This window comes from Echinococcus granulosus, assembly GCF_000524195.1.
Source record: "Echinococcus granulosus chromosome Unknown EG_S00008, whole genome shotgun sequence".
Taxonomy (NCBI): domain Eukaryota; kingdom Metazoa; phylum Platyhelminthes; class Cestoda; order Cyclophyllidea; family Taeniidae; genus Echinococcus; species Echinococcus granulosus.
The window spans coordinates 1,303,267-1,319,185 of record NW_020170388.1 but is presented as its reverse complement, the minus strand read 5'-3'; the positions used below and the strand labels follow the sequence as shown (position 1 = coordinate 1,319,185).

At 34.5% G+C, this 15,919-nt stretch overlaps 2 protein-coding genes across 2 annotated transcripts in view; one reads left to right on the top strand and one right to left on the bottom strand. All coding sequences in view use genetic code 11, as the record gives it.

Annotated features, from left to right (window-relative positions):
• Positions 1 to 874, bottom strand: part of EGR_01996 (hypothetical protein) — a gene marked incomplete at both ends in the record, with an annotated part of 3,220 nt that extends 2,346 nt beyond the window's left edge. The window contains one exon of the mRNA XM_024491245.1: positions 842 to 874. Within this exon, the coding sequence (XP_024354388.1) occupies positions 842 to 874 (33 nt within the window). The remainder of the gene's footprint in view (positions 1 to 841) is intronic.
• Positions 875 to 14,292: 13,418 nt separating this feature from the next.
• EGR_01995 (hypothetical protein) overlaps positions 14,293 to 15,919 on the top strand; it is a gene marked incomplete at both ends in the record, with an annotated part of 5,819 nt that continues 4,192 nt past the window's right edge. The window contains 2 exons of the mRNA XM_024491244.1: positions 14,293 to 14,450; positions 15,319 to 15,408. Of these exons, the coding sequence (XP_024354387.1) occupies positions 14,293 to 14,450; positions 15,319 to 15,408 (248 nt within the window). The remainder of the gene's footprint in view (positions 14,451 to 15,318; positions 15,409 to 15,919) is intronic.

Sequence of the window (15,919 nt, the reverse complement as noted above, 5' to 3'; positions counted from 1 at the left end):
GAACAGGTATATTTAGGACATAAGTGTAATTCAAAAACCACTTTTTAGTTAATTAATGTGTAAATCATTGCTCAAAATGGAAATGGCCTAGCGGTTCTCACTTAAGCGTTAATAATCAAGTCAAAAGCAGCTTATTTTTATGCGAATAACTACCACAATGTTGTGGATAAGGCTATAAAACTGCAAGCTGTTACAAAGGGTGGTTTAGACTGTTTAAATTTAAGCATCTTTGATGATTTTTACAGTTGTGAGATCAGATTGAGTGTCAAGCGACCATCTGGTAATCCGTTTTAGGTTCTTTAATAGATCGAAATTTTGTTCCTGTTTCATTGTGTTTCGTTTTTTGTTTTAATGGCTTTGCATTTAACATTTCAACGTTCTACTTGGGCAATCGACTCAAATAACTGCAATCGTTTAGCCATTTTTACATTAAAATATCAACCAAATGACAGCGCCTGTTTTAAAGAAGCTAGCTATTTCTTGAGAAAGATGCTAAGTATAGGCCAACACGTTGAGGACTGATCATCAAGGTAGTTGATACCTGGTGCAGAAAACTATTCATGGGTCAAAAGTGATGTGATAATAAATAGCGCAAAGATTGATCAGTTACTATTTTTTGAGGCCATGGAGGCTAGTGGGCACAACTTTTGGCCAACTTTTGTCACAACTTTTGTTACCAGTCCGGGTTTTTGATAAAAGTGACCAAAAATCAGACACCAAAACAGTTTCATAAAACTTTTTCAGCAATTATAAATGCCTTTTTTTTATTGCTTTAGAAAGCCAAAGTTAAAGCATAGTTGCAGGAGGCATTTACGATTTTTGGTTTTAATGAGGCTATTACCTTAAAATAGGTTGAATAATTTAGTTCTGCCATTTAAATGCTTTCCAAAATCAGCCAGGAATTTGGGCCAATTCTCAGATGATTAAATGATTAGTTGTAAAATTATAGATCCTTCATTGTTGATAAATAAGGGTGCATTCAAAGAAATTTTGAATTTGAGAAATACTCCTTTTCTAAGAGCTATTCTTTAATTCACAACTAAGTTGTTTGTCGTTAAATACTAAGAAGCTGTACCGACCAGAAGTGTCTGTTTATAATGCATAAAATAATCTGTACCGAATTTATTTGTGCTGGAAATTTTCGCTAAATGTGTTACGCTATTCAACAATAAACACAAAAGCTAGTAGAGCTTAATGTGCTATGGAATGCGTTTTTACCAAAGTCTCAAATAAATTTCGCATCAAAAAGATACTTGCCTCCTGCATTATTAGCTCTCTACTTGTAGCCTTACAAATTTGAGCAATTAAACTAGTCATAGACTACTAAAAAGGTAGTTATACACTTTGGTTTAAGGTGAAAGCTGGAAGAACTTTAGAAACTTAAAAGGTTTTATTCTGTAAAACTAGACTTATCCCTTCGAGGAAACAGACAAACCTCTTGGTTGCAAAAGCGATCTAATAGAGGCACTTCATTATTTGAAAAAAGCAAACAAGTATTTGACAAGATACCTTACTGTATGGTGAATCTCGGCGATATATGTAAAACCACTCCTAAGAAGCAGCTTATCCCTAAATTGATTCATTAAGGATGCTTTTTTTTAACATACTCATGTTTAAGCAGCAGCTACATAATGTAATTTTGTTTTGCATTTTTAACTTAGTCAACTCTTCATCTTGCTTAAGGGCTTCTACAGCAATATTCGTTCATGTTTTAAGGCTTTTTGAGAAAGTCTTTTTGTAGGTTTCGGTGAGTTATTCAATTCCCACATAAAAATTCCTGCAGTAAATTATTATCAAGCTTTGTAGAATGCTTCGAGAAGATTATAAAATGTAGCGCATTACCGGAGGACAAATTTGTAAAAGGAAATGTATAGTTAAAGACACAACCATGGTGAATGGGGAAGGAAACATGCGAACAAAAAAGAGTCAATCATTTTGCTTTCATGCCTATTCTGGATGTGTAAAAGGTCTCATTAGATTTTTGTGCAGATCAGGTAGACATTGAAATGGAGCCAAAGTTAATTATTGTTGCACTAAATAGTTTAGTAAATACATTTTTTATAATAGATTTGGATATGGCTTTACAACATTTAACGGATTAATCCCATAATATATATGCAAAAGTTTGGTAATCCTAAGCATTCTAATAAATTATTCTCCTAAAGTCTTTATTTAGCAAAATTGGATATTTTCATTTTAACGGCATTTAGAAAGGCCAAATATTTTATTTAGTAAAAATATCCTTCTAAGCTGACCCACTCGGAAAGAGTCCTTTAAATAGTCATTAAACTATTACTATTTCATTTTAAGGACAAACTCATTCACTATTTCTTAAAATAAAAGTAATATTTCCTAAAACCTAGTGATAATCGAATGCAGTAAAATTTCCTGCATTATAACGGATTAAGTCAAATATGTCAGTTAGCAATTAGCCGTACTTAATGGATATCTAAATAGAATTTGGATCAAAAATTTACTGAACAATTAAAGGAAAATGCTATTTGCTTTTGCATCATTAATGAAAAGCAGTAAGGATAATTATAATTACGGTAGGAGCTAGCAGTTAATCTTTGTATGGCGTAGAATTTAAACTAGGACGGGGCTTCTATCTTTAGCGCCTTGTCAAAGCACGAAAACGCTTTTAGACTACAATCCTATTCCGCCTATTTTAAGTGGGACATTAATTTGACGATTTTGTTCCAAACCAATTAGTCTCAATTCCAAAAAAAAATTTTGGATCTTTAAGAGGAAATACGGATATGGATGTCTCATTAATGAAATAAAAGTACGTTGAAATGGCAAAAGAGTCTCAAAGTTATTTCACATAGTTTAGAATGGCGTAGGTATGATTATAGACACTAATTAAATTTCCTCCGAGTAACGTTACTTTTTTACTTTGGTATAAACAAGCTTTTAATCAGCATACCCAATCCTTTTACAATGTGGGACGATATTGACCGAATTGCCCATGAGAGACCGATGTAGCCATATTTTGACCTTCTTACCTTAGTGGAGCAGGTAAGCATGAGCAAATTGACTACTTAAATACTCGTTCTATGTATACGGTTAAGTTTCTAATCAAACCCATGGGAGTGAATAATTTATGCAACTGATATATCGACGAGTGAATTTATCCATTCCCTAATTCTAAAGTCTCAATTGTAACCAACAGATTATAAGATATAGAGGTGGGAAGATAGGTGGTGAGGAAGCTCTCTGACCCACTAGCCAACTATTTATGTGTAGGCAGATAGATGGTGAGATGAGTAGTTGGAAAAAGAAGTGGATGGAGTGGTATGTGACAAAAGAGATGAATGGATAGGTGGCGAGTTTGCTGGAGAGACAGATAGGTAGATAGCGAAAACTTTGAAAAAAGGTGTCAGAATTGCTTAGCATTTAAAGGATTTGAGTGAGACAAACCCAAGGATATTTTCTCTTTGCTTCCCCTTTCATCGTCTAAATAACACAAGAAAGCATGTGATAGATATTTGACCTAACTTATGAGATAGCCTACAGTAAAAATGGTCGACACCTTAAAATAACACCCATTGAATTAAGCGTTTAATAAAAGTGTGGACACCCTTGAGGTTATTTGATCACTGTAAAGCCAGTCGGAGGCGTACGAGATAAGCTGCCTTACTCTCGTAGACAAGAAGGACTACAATGAATCAGATGCTCACAATGCATTAGGCATTTCCATCACGGTGACTGCAGCAAAACGTACCTGCTTTAGAAGAAATACCGCCTGAAATTGGTGAGGGGAGGGGGATATACACTTGACTTCTGTAGTTACTTCCGGTGATTTTAATGCAACCCACACAATTTACACTTTGCTCAAGTAAGTCTAAGGCCATTTTGTGCATTCCTGTCTTAAACCTTGAAAATTGGGCTTGTAAAAGCTCGCATATTGGCAACAGTTTGAAATTATTATACATTTGTTGGGCACTAAGAATTTAAGACTTTTCAAAATGACCGAGCACACAAATTTTAGAGTAGCGGGCTTAGACAAGCTAAACAAATTTGTCAGTGTGTCAAGACTGACACTGCAAATAACTGTTGCTGCTTTCTCCATATATGGCGCTCGGGATTGACGAATTACCGCCTACTTTTGACTGTATAAACAATCTAGACCAAGTTGAGGTTGATCTCTCGACACATTTTCAAGTAGCAGTTTAATAATACCTCTAAAACCGTTTGACTTCTCCAACCAAGGAAACGGCGCTCTTTGCTTAAACACTTAGCTTTTCCTACTCAACAGAACTATTTATTGCGGTTTTACTTCTGGACAATTGGAAGCGTAAGGTTACGCGGCAACTTTGCGGAACTCTTTTACGGAGAAGAAAGAAAGCGGTCTTGTGACGATGTCATTGGTAATTCCACTAAAAGCAAGACTTTCTGCCAAACCGACATATTCTTGAATTTGTAGGCCCTGTTATGCTATTTTAAGTATGAATTCCGAATGATTTTTAGTTAGTTCACAACTGGCCTAAAGCAGATGATTTCAAGATTTTAAACTGCTTATGCCTAAATAAAAAGCAGGTTGACATACGGTTTTAGGTGTGTAGAAGTCAAATGTCTTTTACCAGCATAACAGCGGTTTAATATTTTACCATATGCACCTTTAGAGAAGAATACTAATAAGGGACTCGCGCCATCAATTTATTGCTACTTACTAATTAAATGTTTGAAATTCGACAAAAATTTAATGAACGTATTTCTTAGTAAAACAGAAATGCTACTGAAAACATGATTGCTCAAAACTTAAATTCCTTCCGTAAAATGCAGCAAAATTACCAAAAATTTTAAAGTGATAGGTATGCATATGGTAGATCTTGATTTCTGAGTCGTCTAAGTTTTGCTTTTACTTAGGCAAAGTGGCGACTTTTGAATTACAGATCAAGCTGAGTAAGTTTTATGAAAAATTTCTAGTTAAATGCACAAATTTTCCTACCATTTCATTTATACACGAATAAATAGGAAACACCATTTTTATGGCTACAAATTCAGGCTTAAGCATTACGGTGTACAAAAGTGATTCCAAAAACTCTTGCTGTAATATGTTTATTTAATACATACCAGGCGTTGAATAACCACGATTTGGAAATGTATCTAATCCACCACCTTATTCAGAGAGACGAGATATGAGCAGATGTGAATGCTGCAAAAAAGTTCCAGGTAGCATTTCCACTTTTTCGTTTAGACTGAATACAAAATTTTCCTGTTTACATAAGTTTTCCCCTAGGGCATATTCATTTTTTAAACTTCTTTTTTAGAACATAATACCTGTTGCATAGTTAGGCTTTGAATTATGTGCTTAAAAAATACTACCGCCAGGTAAATTTTGATTTAAAGAAAAACCGACTTTTGGACTATAGTGCTTTTGAGCAATATGCTTCAAGAAAAATAACCGACGATTTTAATATTGAAGGTAGAATGTTTTGTCATGAGTCCTAGTATCATCTTTCAAAAAGGATAAAAAACCAACCCACTTTGCTGAGAAATTGCCCGGATTTTGTGTAGGGTACACTTTTTGTTGATGTTATCCCTCAAAAAGTTCTTCTTTTGGATAGTACTTGAACGTACCACCATGCAAAAAATGACATCCATTGTCGAGTAGAAAGTGAACGGTGAAAATGTTTTGATATATAGGAGAGGTAATAGAGATTTTGGATTAGAGTCGGGAATACACTCTTAGTTTCTTCCCATTTTGGCTATTTTTTAACTGTTGAACTTTAGTAAATGTGAGAGGCAATGCATAAGCCAAAAGTTGGTTTTCAATCGACTTTGTAAAAAGCTTTCATGCACGACATCGGTAGCCTAGAAACCTCTGTAAGATTCCTTCGGGTGCAGAGAGAGGGGTAATACAAGGTAAGTTTAACTTTTTCACTTCCATTAAAAGGCTTTAAAAAATCCTGAATTTGGATGCAAACAGTATTGTATAAAAGTGTTGGTAAATTAAAAAAGCCTAACACAGGTTTTAAAAATGCTGCTAACAAGTTATTTGAAAATATAGCTTTGGCCTTCATTTTGCTTTTGTGTGCAAACCCTAATTAATTTACAGAAAAAGGTCAAAAGAGACCTCTTCTCAATTTTTTTAGCTTTGTACACATTTGGGTTAGTTTCATAAGACGCAAAGGTTTTTGACACCAAAATAGTTCAGTTGCATAATCAAGAAAAGTCCATAAAGCGCAGGCAAACACAATTTCGTTAAAGGGTTCAAAGACGGAAATCAAGCATTATGCATCCATGATTGCAGCAACGACTATGAAGTAGGTGAGACGCACTTGTAAGCCGCAAATTCGTCTTTGGTATAATGTCTAGTGGGTATTTAGTTGATGGTCATATTAATCTTCTGTTGCTTACACACCGATTTCAGACCCCACTCATGGCACTCAGTTTGGACTACATCTAACCTTGGAATATCTCGCACATCATCTAACAATTTTCATTTGCATTCCCCAAGACCGAATGGTAGTCCCTCAAAAGCATTAGTGTGCGGATACTTTTTGTGTTCTATGATTAAAAAGGAGAAGGCTGCAAATGTTTCCTACTAGATGATAAAAATATCACTTAAATATACAGCTGGAAGAAGATGGCGTAAGCCGATCTTCCTTTTGTGAAATATGGGTTATTTTTTTCAAAAAAAAAACGCAGTGTCTTGTGTTTTATTGCATTTCCTATAAAACTTTGCATTTTTATGGCCGCAGTTCAGTGCTCCAGCAATCACACGAGATGTATTGTTGTTTTCTAAGGGAAGAATCGGCTTTTCTTATTTTAAAACACTTTAATTTGGCGCAAGTTTTGGTTTGATCAAGGGCCATCATAAAATCTACTACTATCTGAGTAGCACTACAATTTTACGGTGTCCATAACCTCAAGGGGTTGCTAATTAGTGCTTGGAATGACACTCATCATACTTTAAGAATACAAAGTTTTAAAGAAGTTTTTGGAGATGAAACTTCCGAAATCGATCAGATAAAATACTTGGATAGTAGGAACTAAAATCACATACCACTTTAATTAAGGTACTTCATCATTTACTTAAAACAATTTCCTTCCTTGAAAACAAACATCTTAGACTGGTTCGCCTAATTGATAGTTTCTGATGCACTCTTTGCTAGAATTAATAAAAAATCTATGCGCTTGGTAATGTGACCATTACAATTTTGGCAATTTTTGTGTTGTGTAAGCTAAAAGAACATTGATACATTCGGTTTTGTTATTTAGGCAATTTATTTGCCAATTATATTGATGCCCTTAATCTGTCTAAAAATTGGGCTCATAATCATTTTCACTAATAAGATTTCGTCAAATTTTTGCCTAGTTAATATACACAGAAATTTTTGAGTCTCTTGATATGTCCCTAGATAAGGCAAACAGCTGATGACGACTCCTAAATTAATAGCAAGCCACTTCTCGTTGAATCTACTTTACTTCCCAGACCACCTAAGTGCTCCATGGGATTATTAGCCAAGTGCAATGCACATTTTTTACAATTATCCGTCTTGGATACCAACGGGGAATTGCACAAATCCCATGACAGCGAAAACCCATCAACCTCCAGAGAAAAAGCAAATTCACGTTCCCGTCAAGATTTAATCCCACCATTTACCAATGAATGATATCTTCTGCAAAATACCCTTTCTAGTACAGGGATCTAAAACAAGAGGATAAGATAGAAGAGGCAAAGTAATTGCAAAGTTTTTAAAAGGAATAATTTAAAATTTTATAAATTTGTTAAACAGAGTACATACGTAGACGCGTGCATACGCTTATTTATAAGACACTGATTACTACGTTCCATTTTGGTAAAAATTAGTAGGTGTGATTTAGGCATGGAAACTTGGAGAGGCTTCGCTGGTCTTACAGAAGGGACATGCCCTCCGTTCACAAGATTGGCGCATAAATTGATCCCTATTTTGTAGTGGACAGAAAGGAAAAAATAAATATTTCATTCAAAATCACTTAAGGTTTTTTTGATTTTAGGAAAGAATGAAAAGAAAACGAGGATGGTAGAGGCAAAAGTGGCCTTGTTTATGGGTCGAACGTCAAATAAAGGCAAAGTTCTTTAAACAAGATGTCAAATTGTAAACTTTAACATTTTAAGAGGCCATTTTGTTCATACTCTCTTACCCTGAGTAATCTCTTGCGGTTGTTTAACCACAAGGCATTAAAATTGCGCCATCTTGCAGTTTGCTTTCTATTGTAAATTTACGTGACTTGTAAGCGGCTTCAAACCGAGAATTTTGCCAAAATTTCACACTTTATGGTCACAAACAGAGAAAACAGCTGAAGTTGCTTTTGGATATATAGAGTTCAACTGTACGTTAACACTTTTAGCCACGATTGTTTGAGTAAATTTTCCCTGCATTTGATTTATTTAAATTTAAAGCTATTTACTAGCACAAGTCCTAGGTCCAACAGAAAAAACAGTCCTCCAAAGACGGCATCCCAGATTAAAATTTTCTTGTAAAAGGGGACTTTTTGTCGTTTAACACACGTATTTTTCTGTTTTCAGGGGCTTTTGGTGGCATGATTTAATTAAATTGCAAGACTGCGCTGATTCAAGCCTCTGTCACTGCTGAAAAAGTCACCGCTATGAGCTTGTAAACTTGTTTTCTATGCTTTTACTTTTAGTATCATTTCAAAGCAAAAATAAGCAGCTTAAAATATTTCAGAATAAATGAATTTAAGACGCCAAAGCATTGCAGATTAACACTTTGGAAATTAGGATGCTAATGTCAAATTTAAGAAGCCAATCCCATCCGCCTTTAAACTAATGTAAACTACAGATTTTTTCGAGATTTATCTTGTTACATTTTTCCTCAAGTGATACATTTAATCGCCCCCCTGTATTCACTCAGTCATCTTAAACTAATGCTTCATTCCAAAATTTGGTGTGGGTTTTACATATTTACACGATTATAGCGCTGTTTTATGAAGTAACTTCGCTAAACTTTGCCCTACCTCAAGTTAAAGCGCTAAGGATGTCCAAAATGGTGCATTTAATGTGCATGATTTTGTCATTCTAGTAGTTTGTTATATATTTTTAACAAAACACTAGTAACTACCTAAATTTAAAGAATTATGATGCTCACCCCCTGATTAATGTCAAATTAGTAGTTGAATGTTAATTATCTGCCTTATACTTTTCTAGATATTATTATAATTCTGATTTTAAAAATAAGCTTTGACTGAAAATTAAACTAAAATCCACTTTACCCTTATTCATTTAAAATAGAATAATCATTCGACATAATATAACATATCACAGATCCATGGTTTACATCAGCCAAACCCTATCATACACATATTTTAATTTGGTTTTAGGATAAACTCTAAGAGTATAACAATGATATTCAGTTGTCCCTATGCCGTTATTCCTCCTCATTCACAAATAAGCAGTTTTATTAGAATTTCCATCGTGTGAATATGTAACACTCCCAAAGCATTATCAACACCTCTTAGATTGCAGTCAAATTCAACTAGAGAATATGTAATTAAATCACAACAATGACATGGACCAATGATTTACTAGTAAGCTGAGATTAGTAAAAAAGCATTTTAGATTCATGAAATATTCAAGGGGCTCTACTAGGGTTTCATACATCCTTGGAGTTCTTCAGAGTCAAATTCCTGTCGCAACCGGCGTAAATTTGTGCAGCGCCTATTTTGTTCCTCCAACTTCCGCAAAATTGTCTATGCGCATGTCCATCGTAAGTCAGCTATTGCGTTTGATTTTAATTCAACCTCATACTGTTTTGTATTTGACCTTTGATAAGTTGATTTTTGACTCCCTAGAAAGCCAATAAAGCTGTGTAGTTTGAAGTAGACGCTATCTCATAATGTCTTGTATTTTTTTGAGGCAATGTACAATCTGTTCATCAAATTTGGTTTCAACTACCATCTCAATTACTTCTTCATTACTAATTGTATAATTTGGTTTACTTGCCCAAAATAAACCGTTTCTTTCCACAGCCTTAAACAGCTTACACTTTCGATCTCATAAGTTTAGGCAATTTTAGAGACCAGTCGCGGAAAGACAACACTCCAGATGCGTATCTGCAGACATATTTGTAGAAGGACTTCTACATTTAATTCGGCTTGTATTCGATTAGGTTGTAGTGTAGTGGACAACTTTTTTCCAGCTTCAATAAATAAAGGTGTGCTGTCATGCGTCCCCACCTTTTCCTTTTCTAACACAAGACAGAAACGAAAGGTGTGTTGAACCAGTTTGAAAAGTGTTTTCTTTAAATGTAAACAATTTATATATAAGAAACTTGGCGTACACATGAATGTATTCCTTAAAACGATGCTTAGAATGTGGGAATCGTTCAAAGCCTAGCATTTTGAGAACTTAAGTAGACAAACTTGATGTAAGCATTTTGTAATCTTATCCTTTAATGGCATTGGATTTATATATAATCACTCCAATACTATGGGTGATTGTACTAAGAATTCTTAGGCAGATTGAATCCAATGGTGGAAGTTATTTTAAATTCCTAAACTTCTTTAAAGGGATTCAATGCTAATCCTGCACATTTTTTAACAATTGAGTGCATTCTACTGTATTCTATGACATTGTTAGAGGATTTGAAAGGTGGTCGCTCTAAAGAAAAAAGTAATTTACACAGAACAATCGAAACCTACCAGTTTACGCAAAGATTAGGCCTAAGCCAAATGCCCCGTCAAGTCATTCATTGCAAATCTTTCCAAAGTATGAGGACATTATAGAGAATTAGTCAAGCATTTTAAAAAAAGGGGCTTTCGACATGGTTCGCTATTGCTTACACCCGTTAAAATGTGCATTTAAATTAAACCGCCAGCCCTTATTGCAAATCTTTTTAAATTTTACAATATGCATAACTTCATCCTAAATAAATGAAAACATTTAAACTGAACGACTCTTGCTATCTATTTCGTTGTCAAGGGAGCCACAGGCATTGTCTTTTTAAAATATGTGGATTTCTGATATTTCCGTGACCAAGGAGACTACCTGTGAGAAAAAAGTGTTTAAAGATCTATAATAATATTCTTTGGTGGATGTTATAGTAATTAAAACAAAAAATTGCGGCTGCATTTCACTTATATTTTAGCTAAATCACAAGAGATTCAAAAGCTCTTCCTCCAAATATGACTTTTAGATTGATTCCAGCCTCCAAAAGTTCTGGTAAATCCACTAAAAAAACCTCATATTAAAATGGTAAGTGTAAAGTCTTTTAATCTTTTCGGGAAACATAAGTTAATGGCACCTAGAGGAATTATGTAAAAAACTGCTTTGCAGCCTCAAATCCCTGAACTTTTAAACACCTTTTAAAAACCCTTTTTGATAGGGAATCACTTACACTAGCAAGAAAGACGTAAACTTAACAACGGGATTGACTGTCCTCACATTCCTCCTTTATAACTCAGCCTTAGACACCTCCATTTCTATCATCTTCGTTTTATTACCAGGTTGTCTGTTCTGGTTCACATGTTATTGTCTGTTGCAATGGCAATAAAATCATGAAGAAACATTATAGGAAGAATATAGTGAATGAGGATGGAACAAAGCGTCGCTCTACCCCCTCATGACTAAATTGCAAAGCTATTCACTTGAGGTCTTTTGCTGTCAACCGAGACGACCGATTAGTCCTACCTGCCCCTGAAGAATGCTTTTCACAGGTCAAGTTGATTCGTGTCAGTCTGATCACAATCTTAGTTGTTTTGCCAACGCAGTACACTCATACTTAGAATACTGAGAGATTTTTGCGAAAAAAAAGTGATGGGTGACTTAAAAGTGTGGAATGGATGGCAAGTGGGTTGCTTGACGCATAGAAGCTAGGCCAACTTTAGTAAACAAACAGATACCATTTTTCTTCTCAACTGAACCAGTTGGCAGTCCATTGGTAATAAAGAATAGCAAACTGAGAATATGTAGGCCTACTGTCATTCATAGTTAATGCCTGTTACACCCCAGTGGCTTAGTGCCTTCAACGACTTGACCATTTTTACAAATGTAAATGATCACTCAGTATAACTCTTACATGAAGAAAAGTAGTTCATGATGAATAAATTTTGAGCTGTGTAGAATAATAACAACGTACTATTCTTTGATAACAAGAAATGAGGCTCGTTTCGATCCATCTGTATAGTCTATCTACCTGTAAGTTACCCAGCAGCATGGTCAGTTTCTCTTATCCAAAATATTTCTTTTTGGCTTTCTTTAATGCCCTGCCCTGCGCCTTCTCTAAATATTGCACATCAACCCATATGATTAGCCCAGAAGCTGAAAAGTTCAATTTCCATCAAATTCTAGTCAAGGCCTTACAAAATAATGATTTAACGCAGCAGAAAAATCGTGCAGAGGACATTGCTGTTGTCAATAGTTTGATCCACTTATATACCTTACAATGCCTAGATATAAGAAATTACGCAAGCCTTACATATTCCTATCCGTAACGAGCTGCCTTTGCGGAGATTTTCCGTTAGGAATTAGGACGCAGCCTTTTATAGTTTTAGTGTTTTTTGTCATTATGACACTTTAAAGGATAGTACTTTGAACAAACCTTAAAAATGGCGCTGGTCATAAGTTTGACTGGCGACTTTTGCCGTTTGAATGCTGATTTGTGCTTTTATTGCGTCGCTAAAGGTACTTCGATGGTGTAAATTACTTTTTATTAGTAAGTTTTTAAAGCATTAAATTGGACAACGATTAACCCTAATTTGATAGTCAAGGGCAATTGTGGTATAATTTGCAGCATTCCAAAGACCCATTTTACCCCATTTCTGGAATAATTATTTAAGCACTGTAGGATATTTACCTTGGTAAATTTATAAAGTTTGTAACCACTTCATTTTTCCTTCAAAACGCCATACAAGCAATAAAATGGTTACTGGAGGGTAAATAACGTCAGTTCTTCCTTTAATGTCTAATCTAGTTTTCCTTTTAGATTCCACGAAGTAAGAAGCACCCCATGGTATGCTTAATTTGAAGGAGAGATGAAAGAGTTTTTGCTTTCAAATTCTTAATAATTCATTTGCTAGACCACCGAGACTCAAATAGCCTCCCCCGAAAAAAATCTTGAAGAGTTCAACTTCATACTTTGGCAAACTCTTCAAATCATCATTTCTTAAAAAATTCAGTGGTGATTTTTCCATCCTTGTACATAGATTGTGCCCAACTGCAGCACTTATTCGTTGGTGCGTGCTCACTTTTGCTTCTATGAGGAAAAGAAAGGATTTTTTCTTTGTGGCAATGTGAGATAAATACATATGACCATGCCCCAAATTCGTGGCATTAACTTACCAATAAGAAGTACTTGTTTTACTTCAAAATCCTAAGCTTACTTAAAAAAGCTATGTATTTTGTTTCATTTGATGCAAAAATGGTTCCTGTTTCAAAGAAAAATTGTCATGCTATTAGTTAAGAGTCATACTTTAAAACTTTTAAGGTTTAAAACAAATTTTTTTTATAGTCAAAGCCTAATTTAGGCATGCCTAATATCCCGATGCCAGACTCGATTTTAAAATGAGCATTTATGACATCAGTTTGTTTTCCCACCTCCAACAATTGGCAGTTAGCGAACGTGTCATGATTACCGTGTGTTTGTTAAAGTGTGAGTCAAAAATTTCTAATAGATATGATTTAATTTTTAACAACATTTTTTGCCTTTTTAAAACTACTTTGCTGAAAATTACTTCATGAGGATATGCTTTAATTTAAAAGCTAATTATCCACTGGAATATAATTATTCTCTCTATGGCGCTAACAACTTTTACTCTGTTCTGGAATCCTTGATAGCCAAATAAAAGCTTGATTTTTCGTTTATAGGAAAGCAAATCCCGAAATTTCTCTTTCTGTGCTTGATTAGATGCTTTCTAAAGTTTATAACCTGTCATATAGTCTATGCGACAGCTTTGGTCTTATGTACTCAACGGAGCAATAGTTTTACCTGATATTAGTGATTCTGTCATTGGTGTATACAAATCACACGGAATGTTTACTTTTCGCCGGGGATTACTTCATTTTGCTTCCAGACGCATTACGAACGTCAGTCAAAAAGCGTGAGCTGTTGCTGCTGCTTTATGTTAATAGAGCATTTAGATTGAAGGACTACTTTTGGAAGATATTTATCCCATTCCTCACATTTCATACATCCTTTAGAGCATGTATGCCTACTACCTTCGCCTTCTCACAGGTTCGTAAGGGATGTTATGCATCCTGCCTGTCACTTTTTAAAAGACACAAATGCATTGCTGTTGTTGTTAACGTCTATATAGATCAGACATGTTAACTGTTGTTGAGTATTAATGCCTTTTAAATTAAAGCCTTGTCATCAGAAATTTGCATTTTGTTTACACCTATGTATAATTTTAAACTCGAGTATTTGTATACACCTCAATTTTTCTCTGCATAAAACAAATATTCAATTAGATTGGTCGCAATGCGTTACGGCTGCAAACAAACAGTAGTACTTTACAGTGCTTTAAATATATTTATTGCCCTCCAACAGCATTGCTTGGCAAATGAAAGCCCGATGCTGACAATTTATAAGTTATTTCAACATCATCCATAAAACCCATGTAGCTAAATGAGTGAAATCTCAATGTACACACGTACAAGATGTGATTTGCCAAAGATATTATAATCGTCACTAGATGCGAAGCTGCATAAATTTTAGAGTCATTGACAGTAGATTCTAATTAAATGCTCAAGGATTTAATGCTGGGAAACAAAATCCTTTATTCGCTTATAAAATAAATCGCTTGGATCACTCCAAAATAAAATTCCTTAAGGAGTCTTTTTTTTCAACAACAAAGGGCACACCTAAAGACTAAGAACCCTTACGACAAATAATTGCTTTTCTCAACCACAAATTGTTAATCCTTACTTCATAGAGCTTGTCTTATGGTCCAGTTATGGTTAGCACGTTAGATTACCTTAAATTGTATCATTCCGCCACCTTACAATATTTTAATTTAAAAAACCGAAAATTCAACTTAGCTTCTCGCTTTATCGATTAAAAGAAACCTGGTAAAACATAAGACATGCATTCATATTGTAGCACAAATTAAGCAGGGACTCAATCTTACAGAATAAAAAAGTTTTGCGTCATTATGCATTGTCTTAAAATTACAAAGGAATTTGATTTTTGGTTTTGGTAAACACTGGTCATCATTAAACAGGGTAAAGATGAAGCGCAAGAATTCAGCTTAATGATTACAGGCAGTAGTTATAGTGCCTACATATCTAAGGGTCCCAAAGGCCCCAGCATAAGACAGTGAATGAAAATATGGTAGTCTCTAATTTGTGTTTTTCCTTAACAAACCGAGCAGAGCCAATTACTTTGGATGGACTGTTGTAAATAGTATAGTTTTAATTCCTTATCTATGTATGACAAATCTTTCTGATGGAAATTCTCGTTTGTTGGCTGCAATAAATTTGTATCTTTCTACTCTGAATACAATTTTAACTCTAGAAAAGGCCGAGTTTTAATTTTTCTTACGAGTTAATGCACTTATAGTACAAAATGGATATTTCGTTCCCACAGAGGCAATAAATTTAATTATGATAACAAACAACTCTCTTATCATACTAAAAAACTAATAACTTGGTTGAGAACTTAATCTCCTTCTTTAGTCGCCTCCTCAGAAATTTGTACGTCTGCAAATTGTTCAAAGCTGTGAGTCTCTTAAAGTGAAGTGAATTAATTAGTTAATGTGGTAATAAAAGTAAAAAGATCTTAAGGTTTAGAGTGGATATCAATGAAGCAGACCAGAGTTTGTCATAGAATGCTTTCTAAGAGGACGCTGGCTACAATTTTTACCCAGTAATTTGAGTGTAATGCAACGCAGCAATTTGTTAGTATATGCGCTAAATTTTTATGTCATATTTATAAGAGTTAAAGATGTATACTTTGTTAATTTTAGCATTTAA